The sequence below is a fragment of the Narcine bancroftii genome, chromosome 7 (genome assembly GCF_036971445.1).
Source record: "Narcine bancroftii isolate sNarBan1 chromosome 7, sNarBan1.hap1, whole genome shotgun sequence".
NCBI classification, from domain to species: Eukaryota; Metazoa; Chordata; class Chondrichthyes; order Torpediniformes; family Narcinidae; genus Narcine; species Narcine bancroftii.
Window position 1 is genome coordinate 196,077,300 of NC_091475.1, and position 23,742 is coordinate 196,101,041.

Consider the following 23,742-nt stretch of genomic DNA (forward strand, 5'->3'; position numbering starts at 1 on the left):
TGAAGTGGTTCAAAGTTATTAAGTGGAACTATGAATCTGAAAAGATTAATAATAAGATTGTCTGGAGTGATTGGAGAATGGGAAAGTTAAATATCTTGCTTTTCAAGTGGAAATGCTTTTGTAAAATATGTTATCTAAAACACTACTGCGCAGAAACTGGCCCTTTGGCCCATCAACTTTGTATCAAACTATTATTCTGCCTCGCCCCATTGATCTGCATCTGGCTCATAGCTCTCCAAACACCTTCCATCCATGTACGTGTCCAAATCAAGCCTAAATTCACCTTTCAGCTTGTTCCACACTCTCACCACTAATGTCCCCTTTTAAAAATTCACCTTTAACCCTTCACCTAGAGTTCTTGCTTCACCCAACCTCAGTGGGAAAAGCCTGTGTGTATTTACTCTATCCATACCCTCATTAACATGAAAAATGAAACAAAAAACATCATGAAGGAACTGTTTAATTTTTTTTTTAAAACTGAGGATCTTCATCCAAGGACTTGCACAATGGGGAAGATAAGAATCAGGATTGCTCGTAACTCCAGGCCTGTAACTGATATATGATGTTCAATTCCAGATGTATCCAGGAGATCAACGCTATTGCATACACCATCACACCATCTTCAGAATGTAAATGAAATAAATAATGGAGCTAATGAGTTGATATAAGTAATAGTTATCAGGAAAACCCTTGGGAAAGAAGGCCACCTCCCCGCCTGCTATTTCAAGGTGATTCCAAACCCCAGAGTCATATGGGAGAGTTGTTGACTGTCGTACAAAATAGACAAATGAAGCCAGGCTATTCCGACAGCAAAGCCCAAACCCGCAACCTCAGCACCAAGATGGACAAGAGTGGAGGATGCTCCTCCCAGTCACATGCCCTCCCTGCTTGTCATCATATGCAAAGGCTGGAACACGCTTCCAGACAGTTCAGGGGGAGCGCCTTTCTAATAATTGCAGATTTCCCCCCTCAAAAATCTTATGCCCCCTCCAACATTGATTTCACACCGCCTTCCACCTCTCCCTTTCCATATCCTTATGTCTCCTGTCCTCCAGCTCTGCATTCATCGAGCCACCCCCTTTCCCTGTTTTATCTCCTGCTCTCCTCTCCGGGTTCACTTGCCTGTTGACCTGTGATTCTTCACCTTCCCCTTCTTACCCCTGGCTTTTTATTCAGACAACTGCCTGATTTTTGCTCTTACCTTGATAAAGGGCTCAGGTCTGAAACATTGGTTACTTATCTTTGCCCCCAATGGATGTAACAGAACCTGCTGTGTTTCTCCAGCACGTTTGTCTATTTATAAGATTTTCATTTCAGTGGGCAGTCACAAGTGGTTAATAAATCCCCACATTTTCTCTGATTTATGATGCGTTCAGGATCTGGGGATTGCTCCGAGTTTATCCCTTAAATCCCTTGAGAAGGAGGTGGTGAGCTCCCACCTTCAACCTCGACAGCCATTCTGTCACCTGTGCCAGCTGAAGAGTCACAGTTTTCAGACAGAGTGGTGGTGAAGAAATTACAAAAGATTTCCAAATCAGGATGATACTTGACTTGGTGTGAGTAAAGAAAGTAATAACAAGAAGAAAGAATCCTTCCACTGTTGAATAGAATGCGATTTCTCACAGCTATAAGAGGATCTGTTTGTTCTGGTACAGAGATTTGCCAATGGGTGGAAATAAATTTCAACCAAACATTGTAACATAGATTCTCAAGTCAAATACAGTTTAATTACAGGACATAACAATTGCTTCTAAAGTGCATGTTCATGGCAGCATCCTTAGTCAAATACACAAAAATGCTCGAGAAACTCAGCTGGTCTCGCAGGAATTAAAGGTATATTACCAACCTTTTGGGCCTAAGCCCTTCTTCGAGGTAGAAAGGTTCAGGCCTTAAACGTCAGTAAAATTTCCTTCTTTGCCTCTGATCAATGCTGCGAGACCAGCTGAGTTGCTCAAGCATTTCTGTGGGTTATTTTTCTCCACCATCTCAGCGCCTGCAGACTTTTCTGTGCATTTCACAGTATCGCGAGTCAACCAAGTTAATTATTAATAATGCCAAATTAAGTTCTAGAGACTTCCCACTACCAAATTACTGGCTGCCATGAATACGCTCCTACTCTCTGAAAGACACTTCTATTTCCCAGTCACCCCATTTCTGAGCCATAAAGTTTTAGACCACAGAAACAGGCCCTTCAGCCCAACGTGTTCATCTCCACTAAGTTGTCCAGCCAAGCTAATCCTACTTCCGTCCATTCAGCCCTATCCCTTCGAACCTTCTATCCATGCACTGTACCTGTTTGAATGTCTTTTAAATGATCCCATGTAGTTCTATCATTCCTCTGACAGCTCTTTCCAGGTATCCATCACACTCTCTGTCAAGAATATCTCCCTGAGATCCCTTTTAAATCTTTCCCCTCACCCTAAACCTATGCCCTCTCAGTTTAGATTCCCCTACTGCATCACAGTTAACACAGAGGTTAGTGAAATTCTATTACAGCACCATCGACCCAGCACTGTCTGTAGGGAGCTTGTACGGTCTCCCCGTGACCTGCATGGGTATTCCCAGGGGCTACGGTTTCCTCTCATCCTCCAAAAGTGCACGGGGATGGTAAGTTCATTGGGTTTCAATGGCTGAAATCACTTCTACCGTGTTGTAAATACATTTACATTTAAATTTGCCTGGAGTCAAAAATTATGATTATTTACCTTCTCTCTACCTGGTCATGATTTTATAAACCTTTATGTTCCTCCATAGCTTCAGTGAGCAAACCCCCAGTCTTTCCAGCATCTCCTTATAATTAAAGCTGACCAGTCCCGTACACTCTTGTGACATTGTTCTGCACTCGTAGTCCATCATTTATCTTTAGTACCATAAGCGCTTTAAATGAGAAAATCCCTCTGGCTTCCCTGTTCCATTTTTAGAGCTATAAGTAACATACTGAACAGATTGATCTACTCCTTGAAGTTAATGATTAACCTCTGGTATACTGACATGTGAGATTGGTGTTGGTGATGTACAGGGACAGAATGGGACAAACAAGTCAGAGGAGTGAATGGAGACTCCATTTGATATGAAAGACAAGAAGGTATAATTGACTGGGAAAGGGACAAGATGGAGGAAGGGAAAAAGGCATTGTTAGGACATCTAACAACAATAGGGCAGGAAATTACCTTGTGACATCTCATATCATATGAGGGTTTATTGTCATAGACCTAAGTACAATGCACAGGTTCACCAGGATTCTTACTTGCTGCAGCCAAATGGATAGGTAAATTACACCAACTACAATACATCAAATTGCTAAGACAGAAAAAGAGATCATAATTGTAAAAGGATGGGTAAAGATTCACTATTACAGTCAAATGTAAGAAATAGAGACGTTTCAGTAGTGCAGACAGATCTTTTGAGAGTCCCAGCGTAGTCTATGGTTTGAATAATAGGGGGAGGTTCAAAACCCTTTAAAATATTTTTGAGTTTAACATAACAAAATAATAACATGACAAATTTTAAATTCCATCCCTTATTATTAAATGTGATTGTCGATTAAAATTATTATACATATAAATCAGTTAAATACTATGATAACAAATCGTATTATAATCTTAATAAAATCTGGGAAAAAAGGATATTATCCAGGATCATCATAATTAAACCCCATAAATCCATTTATCTAAAATGAGACCTAAAAACCCTAAAACTAAATCCAACCCCTCTCTCTAATCAAGGTTACAAGAAAAATTGAAAGATGGATCAAGTTACGGCCTCCAGCAACAGACGGATCAACCCTAGAGCACCCACGTCACCTCAAACTGGCAATGAAGATAGCATTCTATAAATGGGCCCCATACCTTTCAAACTGAAACTTTTTATCCCTAATATTATACCTGATGCACAGAATACATCTGTCGAAACTCAAATTATCCCATTTCTTTGTGGATTTTGATCTATTTTGTGAAAAGTGTAACGTTTTTGAAGCCTCACTGATTCTTGTGTTTTACGAGTGTCCTAAGTTAGGAGAATATTGGCAGAATATTTTTCATTCTTTGTCAGTGATTCTTAAGATTAAATTAGATCCATGCCCTTTAACTGCCCTGTTTGGATTTTCATGTGATCTGGGTAAATTTTTATCGGCACCTCAAGAGAAGGTTTTAGCTTTTAACTATGTTAATAGCCAGATGAGCCATTTTAATGAAATGGAAAGCTGAATTCCCACCGACTCATGCTCAATGGTTACATGATGTAATGTCATATCTGAGCTTAGAGAAAATTAGGAGGTTCGCCACCCTGACAGCCTTTGGTGGGGGGGTGCGGAACTTCTTAAATCTGAGATCTTGGACTTTAGACTTCTCGAGCTTCTGCTGAGGGGAGCAGTGAGAAGAGATTATGACCAGAATTATGGGGGCAGCCTTCTTAGGACTGCGATTCACATAGATGTTTTCAAGGGATGGGAGGTCAGTCCCTGTAATAGACCTGGTTAGGTTTGGCACTCTCTGAAGCAGTGGTACTCAACCTTTTACTTTCCACTCACATACTGTAGAGCGTGTCAAAAGAATCAAAGGCTTGTTGATCCAAACCAAGGCTTTTATTAACTAGAAGATTGGAGCGTATGTTGATTAGTCCAGAATGACCTGGTCTGGCTAGGAGCAACCCTTTAAGATCTGCCAGTAGATGTGGCTACACTCTCAGCCAATCACAGTCATCCTACACTACCGTCTGTACATATACACATTGGTGATAGAATCTGTACTATCACACATCCCACTTTAAGTATTCCCTATGCTATAGGTGCTTTGTGATCAGTAAGGGATTGCTTAAGGTGGTATGAGGGTGGAAAGAAAAAGTTTGAAAGCCACTGTTTTAATCATACCTCATTGACTTTTTATGTGCATGGTTTCATAACTTGAAAGGAAATGGGCCAATGACAATTTTCTCAAGCAAAATATTTCAATAACATTTGGGTCAAGAGCAGTGGTTCTCAACCTTCCCTCCCCACTCACATCCCACCTTAAGCAATCCCTTACTAATCACAGAGCACTGATGGCATAGGGATTACTTAAAGGGAGGCTGTGAGTGGAAAGAAAAAGGTTGAGAGCCACTGCTCTTGACCCAAATGTTATTGAAATATTTTGCTTGAGAAAATTGTCATTGGCCCATTTCCTTTCAAGTTATGAAACCATGCACATAAAAAGTCAATGAGGTATGATTAAAACAGTGGCTTTCAAACTTTCTGCATTCTTGGGCATGAAAGTTTCCAAATCAGGCCATGATGTAGCCAGTCAGTTCACTTGACTCAGTACACTAAATGAAATATTTGATGACATGATTAATCTCATTAAACCTTTGAGAGAGTAGGGACAAGACTCAACCTTGTTTTCTCTCCCTTCCTCAAAACACAATATTGTCATTCCTTTCCTAATTACTCCCAACTGGAAGGTAGAGAGGACACTGGTCCTGAGCTTGAGGAGTGAGGCTGGGGTCATGTCAGGTAGGAAGAGGAGGGGATGCAGCAGGTATTCAAAGGACAAACTGCTCAATGTTAGTGGGATAGAGGTGAATGCAGTAACAAAATGAGGCAAAGAAAATAAAATGAGGAGCGTCATTCACCAACTGCAAGTGTTCCCTGTCCCCTGTGTGTTTGAAGACCCGTGACCAACAGAGCGGTGAATCCAATGCTGGATCATGGAATTAGATCTATTTTTCAGAGTCAAGTGATGGGCTGAAGAAGCTCCTTCAGTTTACTATGATTCGGGACTTCACAGGCATCTGGTTCAATCCCACCCACCATCTAAGATTGGCCTTCTATTCACAATGAACCATAACACCTGAGTGGAAGAAGGAAAATGGGAGAGAACCAAAAAATGTGACAGAGAAAGAAAAGGACAGGAAAAAAGGAAAAAAAAAGGTACAAAATGATATGGCCTACAGCTCCAGTGGACAAAAGAAGCTGGGGGGGGGGGGGGGAGTTGAAATAGAACCATAAAACCATAGAACATTCCAACACAGAAACAGACTCCTTTGCCCCTTCTAATATATGCCAAGCCATTTTTTTTGGCTTGGTCCCACAGACCTGCACCAAGTCCATAGCTCTCTCTGAATTTCCCATCCTGTCCAAATGCTTCTTCAGTTGAGCCCACTTTCACCACTTCAGCTGGCAGCTCATTCCACACTCCCACCACTCCTTGTGCGTTAAGAGGTTCCCCCTGAACCTTTCCCCTTTCACCCTTAACCCATGTCCTCTGGTTTGTATCTCACCTACCCTCAGTGGAAAAACCCTATCTACGTTTATTCTGTCTAGCCCCTTCATAATTTTAAATGCCCATCAAATCTCTCCTCGTTCTTTGGCACTCCAGGGAATAATGCCCTAACCTGTATATCCTTTCCCTGTATCTCAGTTCCTGAAGTCCAATATTCTCTGCACTTTTTCTGTCTAATTGCTGTCTTTATTGTAATTAGGTGACCAAAACTGCACACAACACTCCAAATCTGGCCTCACCAATGTCTTATACAACTTTACCATAACATCCAAACTCATACTCGATATTTTGATTTATGAACATAGAACATTACAGCACAGTTCATGCCCTTCAGTCCATGATGATGTGCCGACCTATATATCAACCCATAAAATACTAAACCCTTCCTTCCTCATAACCCTCTATTCTTTTCATCCATGTGATCTTTCTAGGAGTCTCTTCAATGCCCTGATTGTTCCAGCTCCAATACCACTCCTAGCAAGGCATTCCAGGCAGCCACAACTCTCTGTATAAAAAAAAACATCCCTGATATCTCCTCTCATCTTCCCTCCCTTATTTTGTACATGTATCCTTTGGTGTTTGCTACCCTCACTCTGAAAAAAAAAGGTGCTGACTGTCAACCTTATCTATGCTTCTCAGAATCTAGTGGACCTCTGTTATGTCACTTTTCATCCTTTGTTCCTTCCAAAGAAAAACGCCCTAGTTCTGTTAACCTTGCCTCATAAGACAAATTTTCCAATCCAGACAACATCCTGGTAAACCTCCTCGGCACCCTCTCCATAGCTTCCACGTCCTTCCTGTAATGAGGTGACTAGAGAACACAATATTCTAAATGTGGTCTCAATGGAGATTTATAGAGCTGTAGCTTCACATCACGACTCCTGAACCCAGACCTCTGCCTCATGAGGTGTGGTGAAGGTCATAATGACAAGTTTTCTTCTTTCATTTCCCATCCTAACTGTTTGCATTATGAATGTGAGCCATTGCTCTCTATAAACTTGCCGATTAACTAGGCAAGAGGCTGGTTACATCTACTTTGCAAATGCATCACTCTAAAGCATGGTTTGATCAAACTGTAGGAAGCAGCCAATTATACCTTCCAGGCAATTCAAAGACTGGCAGTAATTACATTGTAGGACTGTGTGAATAGGATTGTTATGGTGCAAGACAGAAAAATGTGATTCAAGATTATCGTAACCCACGCCAGCAAGGAATTGAAAAGGTGAACAGAAATTGAGACATTGTAACCATAAGGTTAGGTTGAACTCTCTCCCAGATATTCAGTATTTCCTGGAACTGATATTCATTAAATTTCCCAATGATGGGGAGAAGAAAAGTAATTTAGCCATCAGGTCCATGACAGTTTTTGGAACACACCAAACCACCTCGTTTCCAGTTCTCCTACCTGCCCATCAACTCTCCTCATTCCCCTCCCCCTCTCCCCCCACAATTATTCTTCCACCTACCTGCAGAAGGAACCATTTATAGTAGCCAATTAATCTACCAGCAAGTTTTTGAGATTTGAGTGGAATGCAGGTCACCTGGGCTGGAAACCCTTGAGATCACAGATGGTGTACTGACTCCAACGTCAGGACCAAACCAGGGTGACTGGAGCTCCGTGACAACGGCACTACCTGATGTGCCAGAGCTCAATGAACATAATGTTCCATCAATATCAGTCATACCTTTGTTGGAATCGCAAAATGTGCTAAGTAAGCATGAACGGTTGTACCATCCGTCTCTTCTGCTTCTCTTGGGAACTTCTCCAATAATGTTTCTTCTGCTTGTATCAAAATGTTATAATGCAGTTATAAAACAATTGATTGTGTGTTACTGTGGAAATGATGCAGTGGAAGATTAAAGCTTGGAAATTTATCACACTGTAAATGTATCAGTGAAAGAGTCTATAATTAGGCTTGTAAATCTGTGTAGTGCATTCATTATGATATATTTCTTCAGTAATCTATTTGAGATTTGGAAAATTAAGGTTTTCTTTCACAGGTTGAGTAATTGATTGAATATTTGTTGCAAGACTGAGCGAAGTGTTCACTTGGAACAGTGCATAGGATTGCTCTGTTCTTTTCAAAAGTTGAGGCTTCCATTTACTAGGTTTCCCTCTTCCCTTCTGCAGGCATCCCTTGTGCAGGTTACAGGCCACAAACACCCTCTACCACACACCATTGTTTATGTCCTAACCCAGAGACCAAAAGCTAAGGGTATAAGAAATAAGTGCAGGGCTAACACCATTTGACATCTTACCATTCAGCAAGATCACATCTGATCTCCCATTTTCCTACTCTATTCCTACATCCCTAGATTCCTCTAATCTAAATATCTATTGATCCCAGATTTGAATCCAAACACCCCTCTGGGATAAAGAATTCCAAAGATTCATCATTGAGCTGCTATTGATTATACATGATTTGCTGTATTAAATGCATGTGTATATATATATATACCCAACCCCAACCCACCATTTTTCCCCTGCAGCCGCTGCAACCGTGTCTGCCTGTCCCGCATCGGACTTGTCAGCCACAAACGAGCCTGCAGCTGACGTGGACTTTTTACCCCCTCCATAAATCTTCGTCCGCGAAGCCAAGCCAAAGAAAGAAGAAATTCCCAGCTGGATTACACATAAACAAGTTCCATCTCATTCACTTCCTAAAAGTAACTACTTTTATGCATCATTTCCACAGTAACTCAATTGTTTTATAACTGCATTATAACATTTTGATACAAGCAGAAGAAACATTATTGGAGAAGAGAAGAGACGGACGGTACAACAAATATAGAAAACTTATTTACACTTTCAGGACTTCCAAACTTATTATTTTGCCACAGAGTGTTCAAAGTCCAAACAGGTTCTGTGGACCCCCATATTTTCACTGTTGGACAATTATTTCTTTTCTCAATTACATCTTTTTAATTGCATTTGATTATTTGAATTGTCCTTTATTACACATTGAACAAAAATGTGCTTTGGTATTATTTGGATTGCTACTTAATTTGATGTGCTAGATCAGGGGTGGGCAAACTTTTTTCAAAAGCTTGCATACCACCTTCAGTAATCCCTATGCCATGCCCTCTATGATTAGTAAGGGATTGCTGAAGGTGGTACGTGAGTGGGAAGTAAAGTTTGAAAACCACTGTTTTAATTGTACCTAATTGACTCATTCTTCTTTGGCTTGGCTTCGCGGACGAAGATTTATGGAGGGGGTAAAAAGTCCACGTCAGCTGCTCATTATGTGCATGGTTTCATAACTCCAAGGGAAATGGGCCAATGACAATTTTTCTCAAGTAAAATATTTCAGTATTGGGTCAAGAGCAGTGATACTCACCTTTCCCTTCCCACTCACATATCACCTTAAGAAATAATCACAGAGCACCTATGGCATAGGGAATACTTAAGGTGGAATGTGAGTTTATTTTTAAAAAAAAAGGTTGCCTACCCCTCTGCTGGATCTTCCTGACCCAATTCCCCTGCTTGAAATCACCTGTGATACATAACCCTTACTGGGTCTGGATGCAGCAAGCCTAACTCACTGGTAAGAGTCCAGGGGTGTGTTGTGAACAGTAGTAGGGGCTTAATCCCCAGTGTCCCACCCGACGAGTCTCACATTCAAAACATCCCTAAAAGTCTTTGATGGTTAGCAAAGATGTATTCGCTATTTTTGCAAATTGCAGGTTTGAATATAATCCTGCTTCCCCCATAAAATCATGTATGCTATGTTTTGTCAAAAGGACAGTGTGTAATAATGTCAAGAGGAAATTATGTCAAAAATACAAGAGGTGACATCCAGCAATTGTAACGGTTTCTTCTGCAAAAATATAATTCTTTGGGTTCTCAATTTACCTGCATGCTTTAAATACAAATATCCAATAATTGTATCCCAATTATAATTGCCTGAATTCATCCCAAAGCATCACCCTCAGTATGTGCAATAAATCTATTTTCTGAAATATTATGGAAGATTCAGGAGATTTTAATGGCAACCTGGGCCATGTCTTCATAAGTACATTTGAGATAATATAAATTCTTCCTTAATTCATATGTTTTGGACCCGCCCTAGCCGAGAAAAACTTTGGAAGGAAGTTTTTCAAACATTATCGCCAATTTAAAATTTAAAATTGGAATCTAGCTCTTTCTGGAACATTCTGAGGAGATGATAATGACGGTAAAATGCCGAATTTTATCTTTTACTTCATTGATGACCAGGTGTGCAATTTTGATTAAATGGAAAGATAATACTCCACCTACACATACACAACGGTTAAGGAATATTATGTCTTGTTTAAATTTGGGGAAAAAATAGATATGCAGTTAATATTAAATAGATATGCAGTCTAATATTACATTTCAAATGATATGGGGTTTGTTCTTGGACTACCACAATAATCTTAAGATTTAATGTTAATCTGGAATCTTGGCCTTGTGTTGTCCCTCTCCTCTAAGACTGTGCCACTTGGATTTACGAATGCTAATCTTCAACCTTGTTTTGGGGCAGGGGTTTTAAAAATTATTATATTTTTCTTTTTCTGTTATGTACCATTTTAGTGTCTTGAGACCGTTGTAACATTTTTTTTGGACCTTGCAGCACACTTTATAATTTTATTGTTCAGCTTCTTATCAATAAAAATATTTTTAAAAAAAGATAATATGAATGAAATCAAAATGGTAGCTCAATTCATTCATGTCGCTCCCTGCATAATTCAGCACCTAAAGACAAAAGCAGTGAAATGACCATGTGTGGATTGAAGGGTTGAAATGATGGCCAAGTTCTTCATCATTCTTATGCTGCAAAATTGACAGCAACTTCTGAGGGATTACCGATGCCCCGACAGGAGGCATGGTTTCAGTGTTCCGCATATTTTGCTAAGTTTCACCTGGTTGTGCACAAACTGGCACTAAAATACTGCAAATATTGTCTTGTTAATGATTTCTAATGGTGAACAATCATATTTACTGCTGAACATTGCAATGGCCCTCAAAAACACATTATATAACTGAATTATTATTCCCTTCATGTTATAAAAAAAATCCCTGTTATTTAAAATATGCATTTAAATTTTATAGCAATTTCCTTTACACTTTAACTCCATATGAATATTTCAATCTTTATTTTGTTTTCTGTAATTTGAAAGTGAAAGTTTGACTCTACTTCTTACTTCCTGATTTGATGGCTGTGAAATCTGATTTGGTGCTTAGATTGTTTGATGACTCTTAACCATTGTTGATGCCACTCATTCTCCCGTTAATGGTTCCTAATTGAAATTAGCATCAGAAAAAGCCAGAGCTGCTGTCATGGGCGTGGACCCATGGGAATGAAGTGGTGTCACAGCGCTCCCACGGGGTCCAACCACTCTGTCCAACTGCCATCAGCTCTGAACAGGTTTTAAATGGCTTGTAAATGGGGCTAACAATGATTTGATTTAAAAATACTGTGACCGTGGGGTCCACGTCCAAGATGGCACTGTATATGATTGACAGCAGCAGCCACAAGAGGCTGCCGACTCCAGGGAAGCAAAGGACTGACCCCTGTTTTAGAAGGAGAAGCAGAGGAGATGACCCACAGGATGGTGTACATGGTGGTGGACCAGTGAGGGTTCTTCAATTGAAGAAACACACAGGCAGTGGGTGGGCTGTTGCTTACCCGAGGCGAGGAACTCATGCAGCTGGTGACCGCAGTCGAGGGATTCTTAAATTGGCTGCGGACTACTGGAGACTGGCTGAAGGGGTGTAAAGTATTGGAACCTGGATGCAAGAGGGTGCCGAGGGCACTGAAAGGGTTTCTAATTGCGTCAGAGGTTGGGTCTGGAGCTCGGATTGGTGATGGTTTAGACTGGACTCGGGCTGCAAAAACACTGGAGGCAAATTCACAGTCACTTGGTGACCGTAAGAGGCACTTCAGGTGATTTCTACCGATGGCAAATCTGTCTGCCTTATACCAGATGAAAAAAAATCCATATAATATTGCACTGTTTTTATTACATGACAATAAATTGAATCTTGAGATTAGGAGGAGTAGTAGAGAAAAACTACATGCATACTCTCATCTGCAGAACTAAGGACAACACACATTTTTCTGCTGTCTGATTTTTATATACATACTGTATACATCATTTTCGCATTCCAAATACAAACTGAAGGCAAGAATGTTGGAGCCAGACCGAAAGTTGGTGACACACCTTCCCATCTCCTCAACTCTCTGCCTTCCCCAGGAACTGCTCATACGTGACTCCCTCGTCCCTTCATCCTTCCCCACCCATGGCCCCTTGTTACCTATCCCTGTGACCACGGGAAGTATTACCCTTGTGCCCAACATCTCCTTCTTCACCAAAAAGCCCTTGAAGGAATACTTGACTTGTGAGTCTGAAGGGGTCAGACACTGCATTCTCTGCTCCCATTGTGGCCTCCTCTGCATCAAAGAGAGACAGGACACAGACTAGGAGATCACTTTACTCTGTCCTCTGTAATATCAGGGATCTCCCAGAGTCAACCCATTTCATTTCCCACACCAATCCCATGACAGCACGTCTGTCAATGGTCTCAAGCACTGCTAAACTGAGACCACCTGCAAACTGGAGGTCTGGGCACCCTCCAGCCAGATGGCATGAACACCCTCCAGTATCCATTAGCTCCCACCCCACCCATGTCTCTTTCTTTCCCTATCCCTCGGTCTCCTTTCTTCCAGCCCTGCATTCACAGAGCTACACCCCTCCCCCGATTAGTTCTCAGCTTTTCTCTCCAGCCCTTCTATCCACATCCACTCTGGGCTTTCGGCAATGGGCCTGTGCTCCTCCCCATTCCCCTTCTTCGCTCCTCTTCCCACCTTTATATTCTGGTGCCTGGCTGTTGATTTTGCGAAAGCCTTGACAAAGGGCATAGGCCAGGATCTTAGCCTCCTATGGATGCCGTGGGATCTGCTGAATTTTTGTGGCACTTTTATGTACACAGCATCTGCAGATTTTTCTTGCTTCACTTTCTTTAATCTCTTCTTCCTAATAGATGCATATCCAAACTCCGAAGTTACTTACACGTGGACAAATGAAACGGACAAATCTGTGGTGGTGGCTGAAGATGGATCTCGCCTGAATCAATATGATTTGTTAGGTCAAACTGTGGGCGATGAAATTATCAGATCAAGCACAGGTAATCAGGGAAAGCGGGCCTGTAGTTCTGAAGTCATGTAATGAGCTGCAATAGTACTGAATTGTGGTGCAGGTTGGACTGGCAGAATAGCCTACTCTTTCACCTATTTACTATGACTTGTTAAGGTTTTCACTTACAGTTGCTCAGACGAGATCTATATTTTAATACAGTACGTATTTTTATTCCAACATTATTCCGCCTCACTTTCCTCTGGTTTGTGCACAGAGTACGTATGTGGCTGTAATTATATTGATTAAACTACTGCTATTATCAAAAATATCTATTATATAAAAAGATTAAGGTTTGCATCTTATACTGCAATCTTTTGTGTTAAATGCACAAAGTGTTCAGATGGCCAGCCATCAGAGCACATTATGCTTTTAACAAAATCACATGGCAGTAGAGCAGGTCATTTCTCCCAGACAAAGTTGATTTTCTCCTTGTTTTTTTTTAATGAAGGGAATCAGAATGTTGTACAACTGATCTTCGCTTCGGTGAAGCATTGGCCAGTTCTAGCTGACAGGTCATTTGACAGCTCAATTTCATCAGGGTTCCAATCCCAGGAACTCCCTGCCCCGGGAAACGGCGTCATGTGTCAACAACCCAAACCTCTCTGAACCTCGGATTACGTTTGACGTCATTCTCTGCTCCTATTGTCTGTTAGCAAAGGAAAATCTCCCTCGCGCGGGCAGTGGTGTTTCATGAAGCCATTTCACGAGTATCACATCTGCAATTGATGCGCATAAAGCAAGTTAGTTTAAAACTTGTCTCACTGATCTATTTTGCAACATGGCTGAATTGAGAAAACTGTCTGGTTAATCTATGAACGGGAAAAGGCAAGTGAATTCCTGTTCACAGCAACGAAAATGTTCATAGCCATCAATGAAGCTGAGTATTACAAATGCACGGTAAAAATGGTTTGCATAATGTACGCAGCAGAGTTTAAAACAATAGGAGTGATTTTACGGAATACCATGATCTGTATTTAATCTCAGCTACAAGATCAGAAAGGAAAATATATATAAAGATTTTTGCCCCTGTATTATTTTTAAATATTGGCTTTAGTCTTTGCAGGATTTAGTGTTATTGTTGGGATAAAAAACCGACAGCTGACCCATTTCCGCTCCTGTTTAGAAAAGTGTATTTTGAGAATGTAATGTTCAACAAGCTCTGAACACAACACTCTGCCATCTCCACTCTGTTTACCCGTGTTTACCACGCTTGTTTTTGTGAACACATTCATCGAATTTTCAGCACGGAAACAAAACCTTCGGCCCAACGTGTTCATTCCAACAATGTTGTCTACGAAGACAATCCCATTTTCCTGCATGGGGTCTATATCCCTCTAAAGCAGTAGTTCTCAACCATTTTTACTACTTGCATACCACCTTAAGCAATCCCTACCATTTCCTCTGGCAGGTTGTTCCATGTACCTACCATCATCTGTAAAAAAAGGTAACTCTCAGGTCCCTTTTAAATCTTTCCCCTCAGCGCTTCAGTTTTAGACTCCTCTCATCGTGGGAAAATAAACGCTGACTATTCGCATATCTATGCCACTCATCATTTTATAAATCATAAGGGCTCCCCTCAGCATCCTAAGCTCAAAGGAGAAAACTCACAGACTTACCAGCCTCTCCCTAGAATTCAAGCCTTCCAGTCCTATTAACATACTCATGATTTTTGTCTGAACTTTTTCCAGCTTAATGATACCTTTCCTGTAGCGGGGTGACCAGAATTACTAACTGTGGGCTCATGACCTCCTAGCATAGTTATTACACAATGTTCTTGCTTCTGTACTCAATGCCCCGACCAATGAAGGCAAGCATGCCAAACACATTTTTCTTCATCATGTCTACATGTATCTCCACTTTCTATGTAACCCTAGTTCTCTGTTCTACCAAACTCTCCATAGTCCGACTATACATGCAAGTCCTGCCCTGATTTAACCCACAGAAGAGTCCTTGGATCACTTTCCCAGTTCCTCTAGATCCTGATATTATCTCAGATAACCTTTAATGTCTGATGATTTTCGTCAACCTCAAACTTACTAATCATGCCAATTTCAAGTACTGTTGTGATGTTCTCTCCAATTGCAAACACAACCCACCTCCTCCCTTACCTCCACCTATCTCATGTCTGTAGTATATATACACGATGCATTGAGCTGCCAGTCCTATCCCTTCCTGTGATAGTTATAATATCCCAGTCTGGCAGTCCCATGTGCTCAACCATGCCCTGAGTTCACCCACCTTACCTGTCACGCCTATAAATGCAGTTAAGGCCATCAGTCTTTCCCCACTTCCTTGCAATGCTCCTGCCTGCCCTGCCTACTGAACTTGCTCTCGGTACCATCTGTATTTACCTCAACCTTCTCATCTGCCACATCCACAATGCCACAACCTTCTCATCTGCCACATTATTTGTATCTCACCCCTTGGTTCCACTCTCCTTCAGGTGTAAACCACTCCTTCTGAAGAGTGCTGAAGCCAATGAGTCATTTGGGGCATTAACAGATGAGCAAAAGCTCCAGCTTTCCCTTAACATTAAAAAAAGGTTGGGGTGAAGAATTAATGCACGAAGACCCAGCGGATTGAACGTGTTGAAGATAAAACCAGCTGGAGAAAGACTACTGGAAGGAATCTCACAACCAGAACGTTGATGTACACAAACATTAGAGACCAATACAGAGGCAAGATTGTAAACCAATATTTTGCTTTAAACATCCAAGAATAGGCCACTTAATATTTCTGAGTGTTGTGCTTCTGTGAGCATAAATGGGTAATTCCTTCAACGGATTCAGAACCTCCCTGTAAGTTTATTACATTATGAGTGACATAGATGGGGTAGACAATCAGAAAATTTATTCTCATCTTGAAATATCGTTTAAATTGAAGGGAGAGTCAGAGGTGGAATTAATTTCTAATTTAGACATAACAGGGCAGGCCGCCCAATTTACGCCCCATTAACCCCCAATTAGGTTTTGAATGGACACGAAGAGAACCCTTCCCGATAACCGCGACGCCAATGCAGCAGACACACGTGAATATGGAGGGGCAGAGGGGGATGTATCAAGCAGTGGATATTTAGGTTAATATGACATGATATTTAGACATTGCGGGCCAAAGGGCGTTCTCCTGAATTGCAGATTTAGTGCATCTTCCATCTCATTCCTGCTCGTCTTTTACCTGCAGAGAAACAAATAAGACCGGCTGAGGGCGAACTAAATAGGATGTTTGGGGTCTTCGACCACCCTCCGCAGAGGAAATCATTGGAAATTTGACTGGGGGTGGGGGGGGATTTCCACGGGTGCACGTTGCCTGTTTCACTGCATTACCTGGTCTGTATTGACATCGTTTCTATTGAGCGAGCAAGTCGAGATACATTTATGGGTCCTGCTACTGCGAGTCTCCCGAGAGTTTCGCTGGCACATTCTGCAATGCAGTCTCTTGCACTCTGCGAACCTGCAAGTGAATGGGCCTCGCCGATATTTGGGGTCAGACGGAGACCCTTCCAGTTGCTCAATGCCCGCACAGATCCAAGGAGCCCCGCGTTCCAGCCAGACAAGGACTTACCAGTTGACAGTCATGGTCGCGTCGTTATCTCCTCCAAATGGGAATTCTCCATGGGCTTTCAACCACAAAAGGCAAACGGTGAAGCCAAGTGTTCCTAAATTCATCCTTCGTGGTTCGGGTTCCTTTGAAGAGGCAAAAAGAATGGGGGCAGGAGCCCGTCCCAAAATTAGAAGTCATTGATTAGATAGACATCCTTGTCGATTCCCAACTCATCTGAGATCTTGGCACATCCTGACTCTTGGCCGGGCGAATTGTCCCGGTGTCTAATTCTAGCGCCAATTGAAACTCCTGGTTCACACCGTTTAAATTTTATTTAGTGTCTATATTTATGTTTCATCTTGACCTGATGGTTCCAAAATGTCCACGTTGCTAACGTCAGAGAACTCTGTCCTTCATGATGTGCAGAGGCGAATCTGCCCAGACACCCATCAGTCACAGATTGCGGGAAGGGATTATTGGCAACACGAAATCGGATTTCCACCAGCGAGAGCTTTTGTGTGGTTGATCGGACACCGGTCTGAAGTGAACTCTGTGGTATCTCCCTCTCTTCTTAAAAAGAATAGGGCTGAGTTAAAAGAAGAGGTTGAAGAAAGGCAATCAGGAGATAGTGTGGTTTTTTTTGTTCAAAGTCGGCTTTGGCGCGCAATTTGTAACAATATTATTTCATGTGATACAATTTTGCCAACATCAGTGTAAATCTTAGCGCCGGCTCGTGTGTGAAACGTGTCGCAAGGGAGGAGTAATGAATACAATGCTGGAAGAACCCAGAGTACTTTGTATAGCAACGATACAGAACCAAGGTGTCGGGCTTGATTCAACCCCTACCTACTTGATGATGGGTTCAAGCCCAAAGTGTTGGCTATGTATTGTGGTGAGATGTAATTACACCACCTGGTCACCAGGGGTCATCCCGGTGACCTTGTCTATAAAGCAGTCCAGAGCTACAGTCTAGCCTTCCAGGTTCGTCTTGCAGAGAGACAAGGCCTCTTAGTGTACCTATTAGTTTATTAAAGCTGACTGATACTTGCACTGCTGGTGTGGTTATTGTCAGTGCATGTATCTTTATCTTTGCTCCATAAAATGCACTGCCTTCCACCAGCCGAGTTTCTCCAGCATTCACGGCGTCTGTTGTCTTTCGTGCTATCCTCTGGCAAGGAAGGGGCATCTCGCGTGACGCGAGGAGGGTGAGGCGATGAGCTGGCTGCCGTGGGAGGGAGCTTGCAATGCTGATTGTGTTGTGGCTTGGGCCCTCCGCAGCCAGGCTTACTGGCTGCCCGTCTCTGCTCCCATTAAAGGAAAACCTGACTATTTGTTCTTAGATTGTTGCCTAGCGACAGAGAAAACTAGGTTAGCCGGTTTATAGCCTCCAGTGGATGATGGCCCTGTGGCAATTATTCATGAATGTGGCTGCCATGCCAGGTGCAAGCAGAGGAGATTCTTTGCAGGTTACATGTTAAACGACATGACGGTTGTAAAATTTAACCAATGGAATTAGCACAAGTTCCTTGAATGCAGTCATTGATGTTTTCATGGGGAAACATTTCTTGGCTTGGCTTCGTGGACGAAGATTTATGGAGGGGGTAAATGTCCACGTCAGCTGCAGGCTCGTTTGTGGCTGACAAATCCGATGCGGAACAGGCAGACATGGTTGCAGCGGTTGCAGGGGAAAATTGGTTGGTTGGGGTTGGGTTTTTCCTCCTTTGCCTTTTGTCAGTGAGGTGGGCTCTGCGCTCTTCTTCAAAGGAGGTTGCTGCCCGCCAAACTGTGAGGCGCCAAGATGCACGGTTTGAGGCGATATCAGCCCACTGGCGGTGGTCAATGTGGCAGGCACCAAGAGATTTCTTTAGGCAGTCCTTGTACCTTTTCTTTGGTGCACCTCTGTCACGGTGGCCAGTGGAGAGCTCGCCATATAACACGATCTTGGGAAGGCGATGGTCCTCCATTCTGAAGACATGACCCACCCAGCGAAGCTGGATCTTCAGCAGCGTGGACTCGATGCTGTCGACCTCTGCCATCTCAAGTACTTTGACGTTAGGGATGAAAGCGCTCCAATGAATGTTGAGGATGGAGCGGAGACAACGCTGGTGGAAGCGTTCTAGGAGCCGTAGGTGATGCCGGTAGAGGACCCATGATTCGGAGCCGAACAGGAGTGTGGGTATGACAACGGCTCTGTATAGCTTATCTTTGTGAGGTTTTTCAGTTGGTTGTTTTTCCAGACTCTTTTGTGTAGTCTTCCAAAGGCGCTATTTGCCTTGGCGAGTCTGTTGTCTATCTCGTTGTCGATCCTTGCCTGATGCACCATTTCATCAGATGCAAGGCTGGGGAAACATGCCCATTGATTAAAAGTCCATATACTATACATCCCCTTCCTTATCGATTCACCAGCCATCCCTCTTCCCCTTGCTTGTTTCTGTCCCCTCCCTCCCTTCTTCACCTATTACCGCCTGTCTTTGCGATCAAGCCACCCCCCTTGCCATTTAATTCGGATGCCTGCAAACGTTTTTCTATTCCTTCACGAAGGGGCTCGAGCCCAAAACATCGGTTATGTGTCTTTATCTTTGCTATATAAAGAAGACTGCTGAGTTTCTCCAGCACTGTATTTTTACTTCAACAACAGTGTCTGCAAACTTTCGTGACTTATTTTTCAAGTTTATTGTCATCTGATTGTACAAGAACAACCCGACTAAACAGCGCTCTCCAGTCCTCAGTGCAAATTGCGCAGACACACAACAAGACATAACACACATACAGACAAACACATATGCAGAACAAGGATTTCATCCATTCAAATAAATAAATAAATATTGCTTCATGAATACAAGTCTCGGACGGTTAGTGTGAGCAGTTAGTGTCTGTTGGGAGAAGCTGTTCCTCAGCCTGGAGGAGCTGGCTCTGATACTCTTGTATATCTTCCCCCGTGGGAGCAGCTGAAAGATGCTGTGTGTGGTGTGAAAGGGGTCCCCAATGATTTTGTGCGCCCTCTTCAGATAATGATCCTGGTAGATCATGTAGGTGGGTGGGTGGGAGGAAAACTCCAGTGATCCTCTGTGCCACTCTTATGAGCCTGTGGATTGACCTCTCTGATCCATTTCTCTGCAGCAACTATACTGCATTGGCCTGGACACTCTTCATAGAGCCCTTTTAGATGGTTGACATAAGGGTGGCTAGTACCTATGTCTGCTTCATTCTTCCCAGGAACAGCAGTTGCTGTTGTGCCTTCCTGACAAGTGAGGAAATGTGGTGTGTCCATGAGAGGTCACTAGTTAAGTGAAGTCCAAGGAACTTGGTGCTTTCTACTCTCTCTACAACAGAGTTGTTGATGTGTACTGGAGCGTAATCGCTCCTGATCCTCCTGAAGTCCATGATAATCTCCTTTGTTTTGTCCACATTGAGACTCAGGTTGTGATTCTCACATCATTCCTTGAGATTTTCTACCCCTTAAACCATATAACAATTAGACCACAGAAACAGGCCAGTTCATCCCTACTAGTCCATGCTGAACACATACTCCCACCTCGTCCCATTGGCCCGCACCCAGCCCATAACCCTCCCGCCCCCAATCCTCTCTTGTCCATATACCTATACAACTTTTCCTTCAATATTAAAATTGAACCTGCATCTATCACTTCAGTTGGAAGCTCATTTCACACTCCCACCACCCTCTGAGAGAAGAAACTCCCCCTCACATTTCCCCTAAACTTTTCCATGACAGTCTCAATCCATGTCCTTTTGTTTGAATCTCCCCCACTCTCAATGGAAAAAGCCTGTCCACATTGACTCTATCTGTCCCTCTCAAAATTTTAAATACCTCTATCAAATCACCCCTCAATCTTCTATGCTCCAGGGATAAAATCCAAGTCTGCTGAACCTTTCCTTGTAACTGAAACCCAGGCAACATTCTTGTAAATTTCCTCTGCACTCTCTCTATTCTATATATCCTTCCTTTAATTCGGCAACCAAAACGGCGCACAATATTTCCAAATTTGGCCTCACCGATGCCTTATACAACTTCAACATGACATCCCAACTCCTGTATTCAATAATCTGAATTTTGAAGGCCAACATGCCAAAAGCTTTCTTCAGCACCCTATCTACATGTGGCTCAACTTTCAGAGAATTATGGACCAGAATTCCTATATCCCTTTGTTCTACTGCACTCCTCAATTGCCTACCTTCTTCTTTGGCTTGGCTCCGCGGATGAAGATTTATGGAGGGGGTAAATGCCCACGTCAGCTGCAGGCTCGTTTGTGGCTGACAAGTCCGATGCGGGACAGGCAGACACGATTGCAGCGGTTGCAGGGGAACCACAAATCTTCATATCATCTGCATACTTACTCAACTAATTTGCCACCTTATCATCTAGATCAGTAGTTCCCAACCTTTTACTTTCCACTCACATACCACTACAAGTATTCCCTATGCCATAAGTGTTCTGTGATTAGTAAATGATTGCTTAAGGTGGGATGTGAGTAGGAAGGGAAGGTTGAGAATCACTGGTCTAGTCCCAATTATTACTGAAATATTTTGCTTGATAAAAATTGTCATTGACCCATTTCCTTTGTCGTTATGAAACCGTCCACATAATGAATCAATTTGGAATGATTAAAACAGTGGTTTTCAAACTTTTTATTTCCACCCACATACCACCTTAAGCAATCCCTTATTAATCACAGAACACTTATAGCATAGGGAATACTTAATGTGGTATGTGAGTGGAAAGTAAAAGGTTGGGAACCACTGATCTAGATTATTAATATATATGACATACAACAATGGACCCAGTACCGATCCTTGAGGCACTCCACTAGTCACCGGCCTACAATTTGACAAACAACTTTCCATCACTTCTCTCTGGCACCTCCCATACAACCATTGTTGAATCCAGTTCACTGCATCAATAATGCACACATACCTAATGCTTGAACCTTCCGAACTAACCTCTTATGCAGAACCTTGTCAAAGGACTTACTAAAGTCCAGGTAGACAACATCCACAGCCTTCCCCTCATCAGCTTTCTTAGTAACCTCCTCAAAAAAACTCTATAAGATTTTCTGTAAACTTCTCTGTAGACTCGGTAACATAGGAGAAGCAAATCCTCAAGATTATGTTTATAAGTGAAATTCAAGATTGTTGATAGCAAATAGAAAAACTTTATTTTGAAGCACTTAATTGAACTTTGGAATAAGGTTGATAAAGAGATTGGGGAGGATATTTGATGTCATGGCAAATCCCGTTATTTCAAAATAGATTTATTCCTTTTTCTATGAGGAGTCAATGTTTAAGGATTTGGCAACGTCACAGTCGTAAGAAGATTGAGGATTGTTTTGAAGCTGGGAATTTATGAATTATTTAGAATGAAGGAAAAGTTTCTCTCTACTCCCCTGAAGGAAGTACAGGTGCCTGAAGGTGGACTCCCAATGGTATAAAAACAGTGTTCCCTCTGCCATCAGATTTCTGAATGGACAATGAACCACTGACACTACTTCACATTTTTCTCTTCTATTGCATTCATTTATTTATTTTAAAAATGTAATTTATAGCAGCACCTGCTGCTGCAAAACACTGAATTTAGTGATCATGTTCATAATGATAAAACTGATTCTGATTGTGTCTGCCTCTACCACTTCTCCTGGCAGCCTACTCCTGAGTAAAAGCACTTGCCATCCTCTCACCTTGAATGCATTTGGCATGTTTACCCCAAGAAAAAGGGTAAAAATTGTATGATTATGAATGCTATCAACATGACTGTCTTCCCGGCAGGATAATACACTATTTTCATAATTATGATGGTTCCTTTACAAGCAAAGACATTTTAACATAATCATTTTAAAAATGACTGCACATTAGTGGATACACTCAGAAGAATCAGGGCAGCAGCCGTGGCAAGAGAAAATCAAATGTAATGTTAATGATTTCTTATTAATGAGTGTTCATTCATAGTTCAACGTTAATGATCATGGCTTTTCATCAGAATTTAATTGTTCAATCTGTTAACCCCATTTATTTTCCAATCTTTATATTAAGTTTAAGCACACACACACACAAAAAAATATATAGAATGCGAGGCTGCAAATTATAAATCAAACGGATATAAGTCACAAACAGTAAATGATTCCCCACAGCTCTATTGTTGAAATAATTAAAAACAGTAGAAAAGATATATATTCTAAACTTGCTAACTAATCCTAAACTAAATTGCTTTATCTAACCCCCGAAACTTGAAAATTAAAAATTAGAAATCAGAAGTTGGGATGAATTAAAACAATAAAATTCAATAATAAACAAGAAGATGTTCCATTACATAAATTAGTTAACATGAAGGGGAAATCAATAATAAAACATATCATATTAAAACAGGTTTAAGAATCATGGAAAAAATTTATAAACAGGCGCTTCATTCTATCAAACTTAATATCGGTTATAGCACAATCTTCTGTAAGTTTAAACAAGCTAAAGTTTGGCACATCCACTGGGCATAGGGAGGTAGAATCAATAAAGAGAAATTATTGTCCAAAAAATCTGCGAAATTGATACCATATACGAAAAGTATGTTTAACCATGGGTCTCTTTATCATCTTATTAACCTTGGTTTAAAAAAAAAGTAAGGGCAGCACCAAGCAATGATACTAAAGAAAATTCCTTATTTGATTTCAATTCCAAAGTTACCCATAGAGGGCAATCTAACTTATCATAATATTGAATCCAAAAATTAACATAGTGAATATTAATAGCCCAATAATAAAATCTAAAATTAGGCAAAGCCAAT

The 23,742-nt window shown here is 41.6% G+C and overlaps 1 protein-coding gene across 1 annotated transcript in view; it reads left to right on the plus strand.

Moving 5' to 3' along the window:
• Nucleotides 1-23,742, plus strand: part of gabra5 (gamma-aminobutyric acid type A receptor subunit alpha5) — a 101,005-nt gene that overhangs the window by 49,620 nt on the left and 27,643 nt on the right. The window contains exon 8 of the mRNA XM_069892501.1: nt 13,261-13,404. Within this exon, the coding sequence (XP_069748602.1) occupies nt 13,261-13,404 (144 nt within the window). The remainder of the gene's footprint in view (nt 1-13,260; nt 13,405-23,742) is intronic.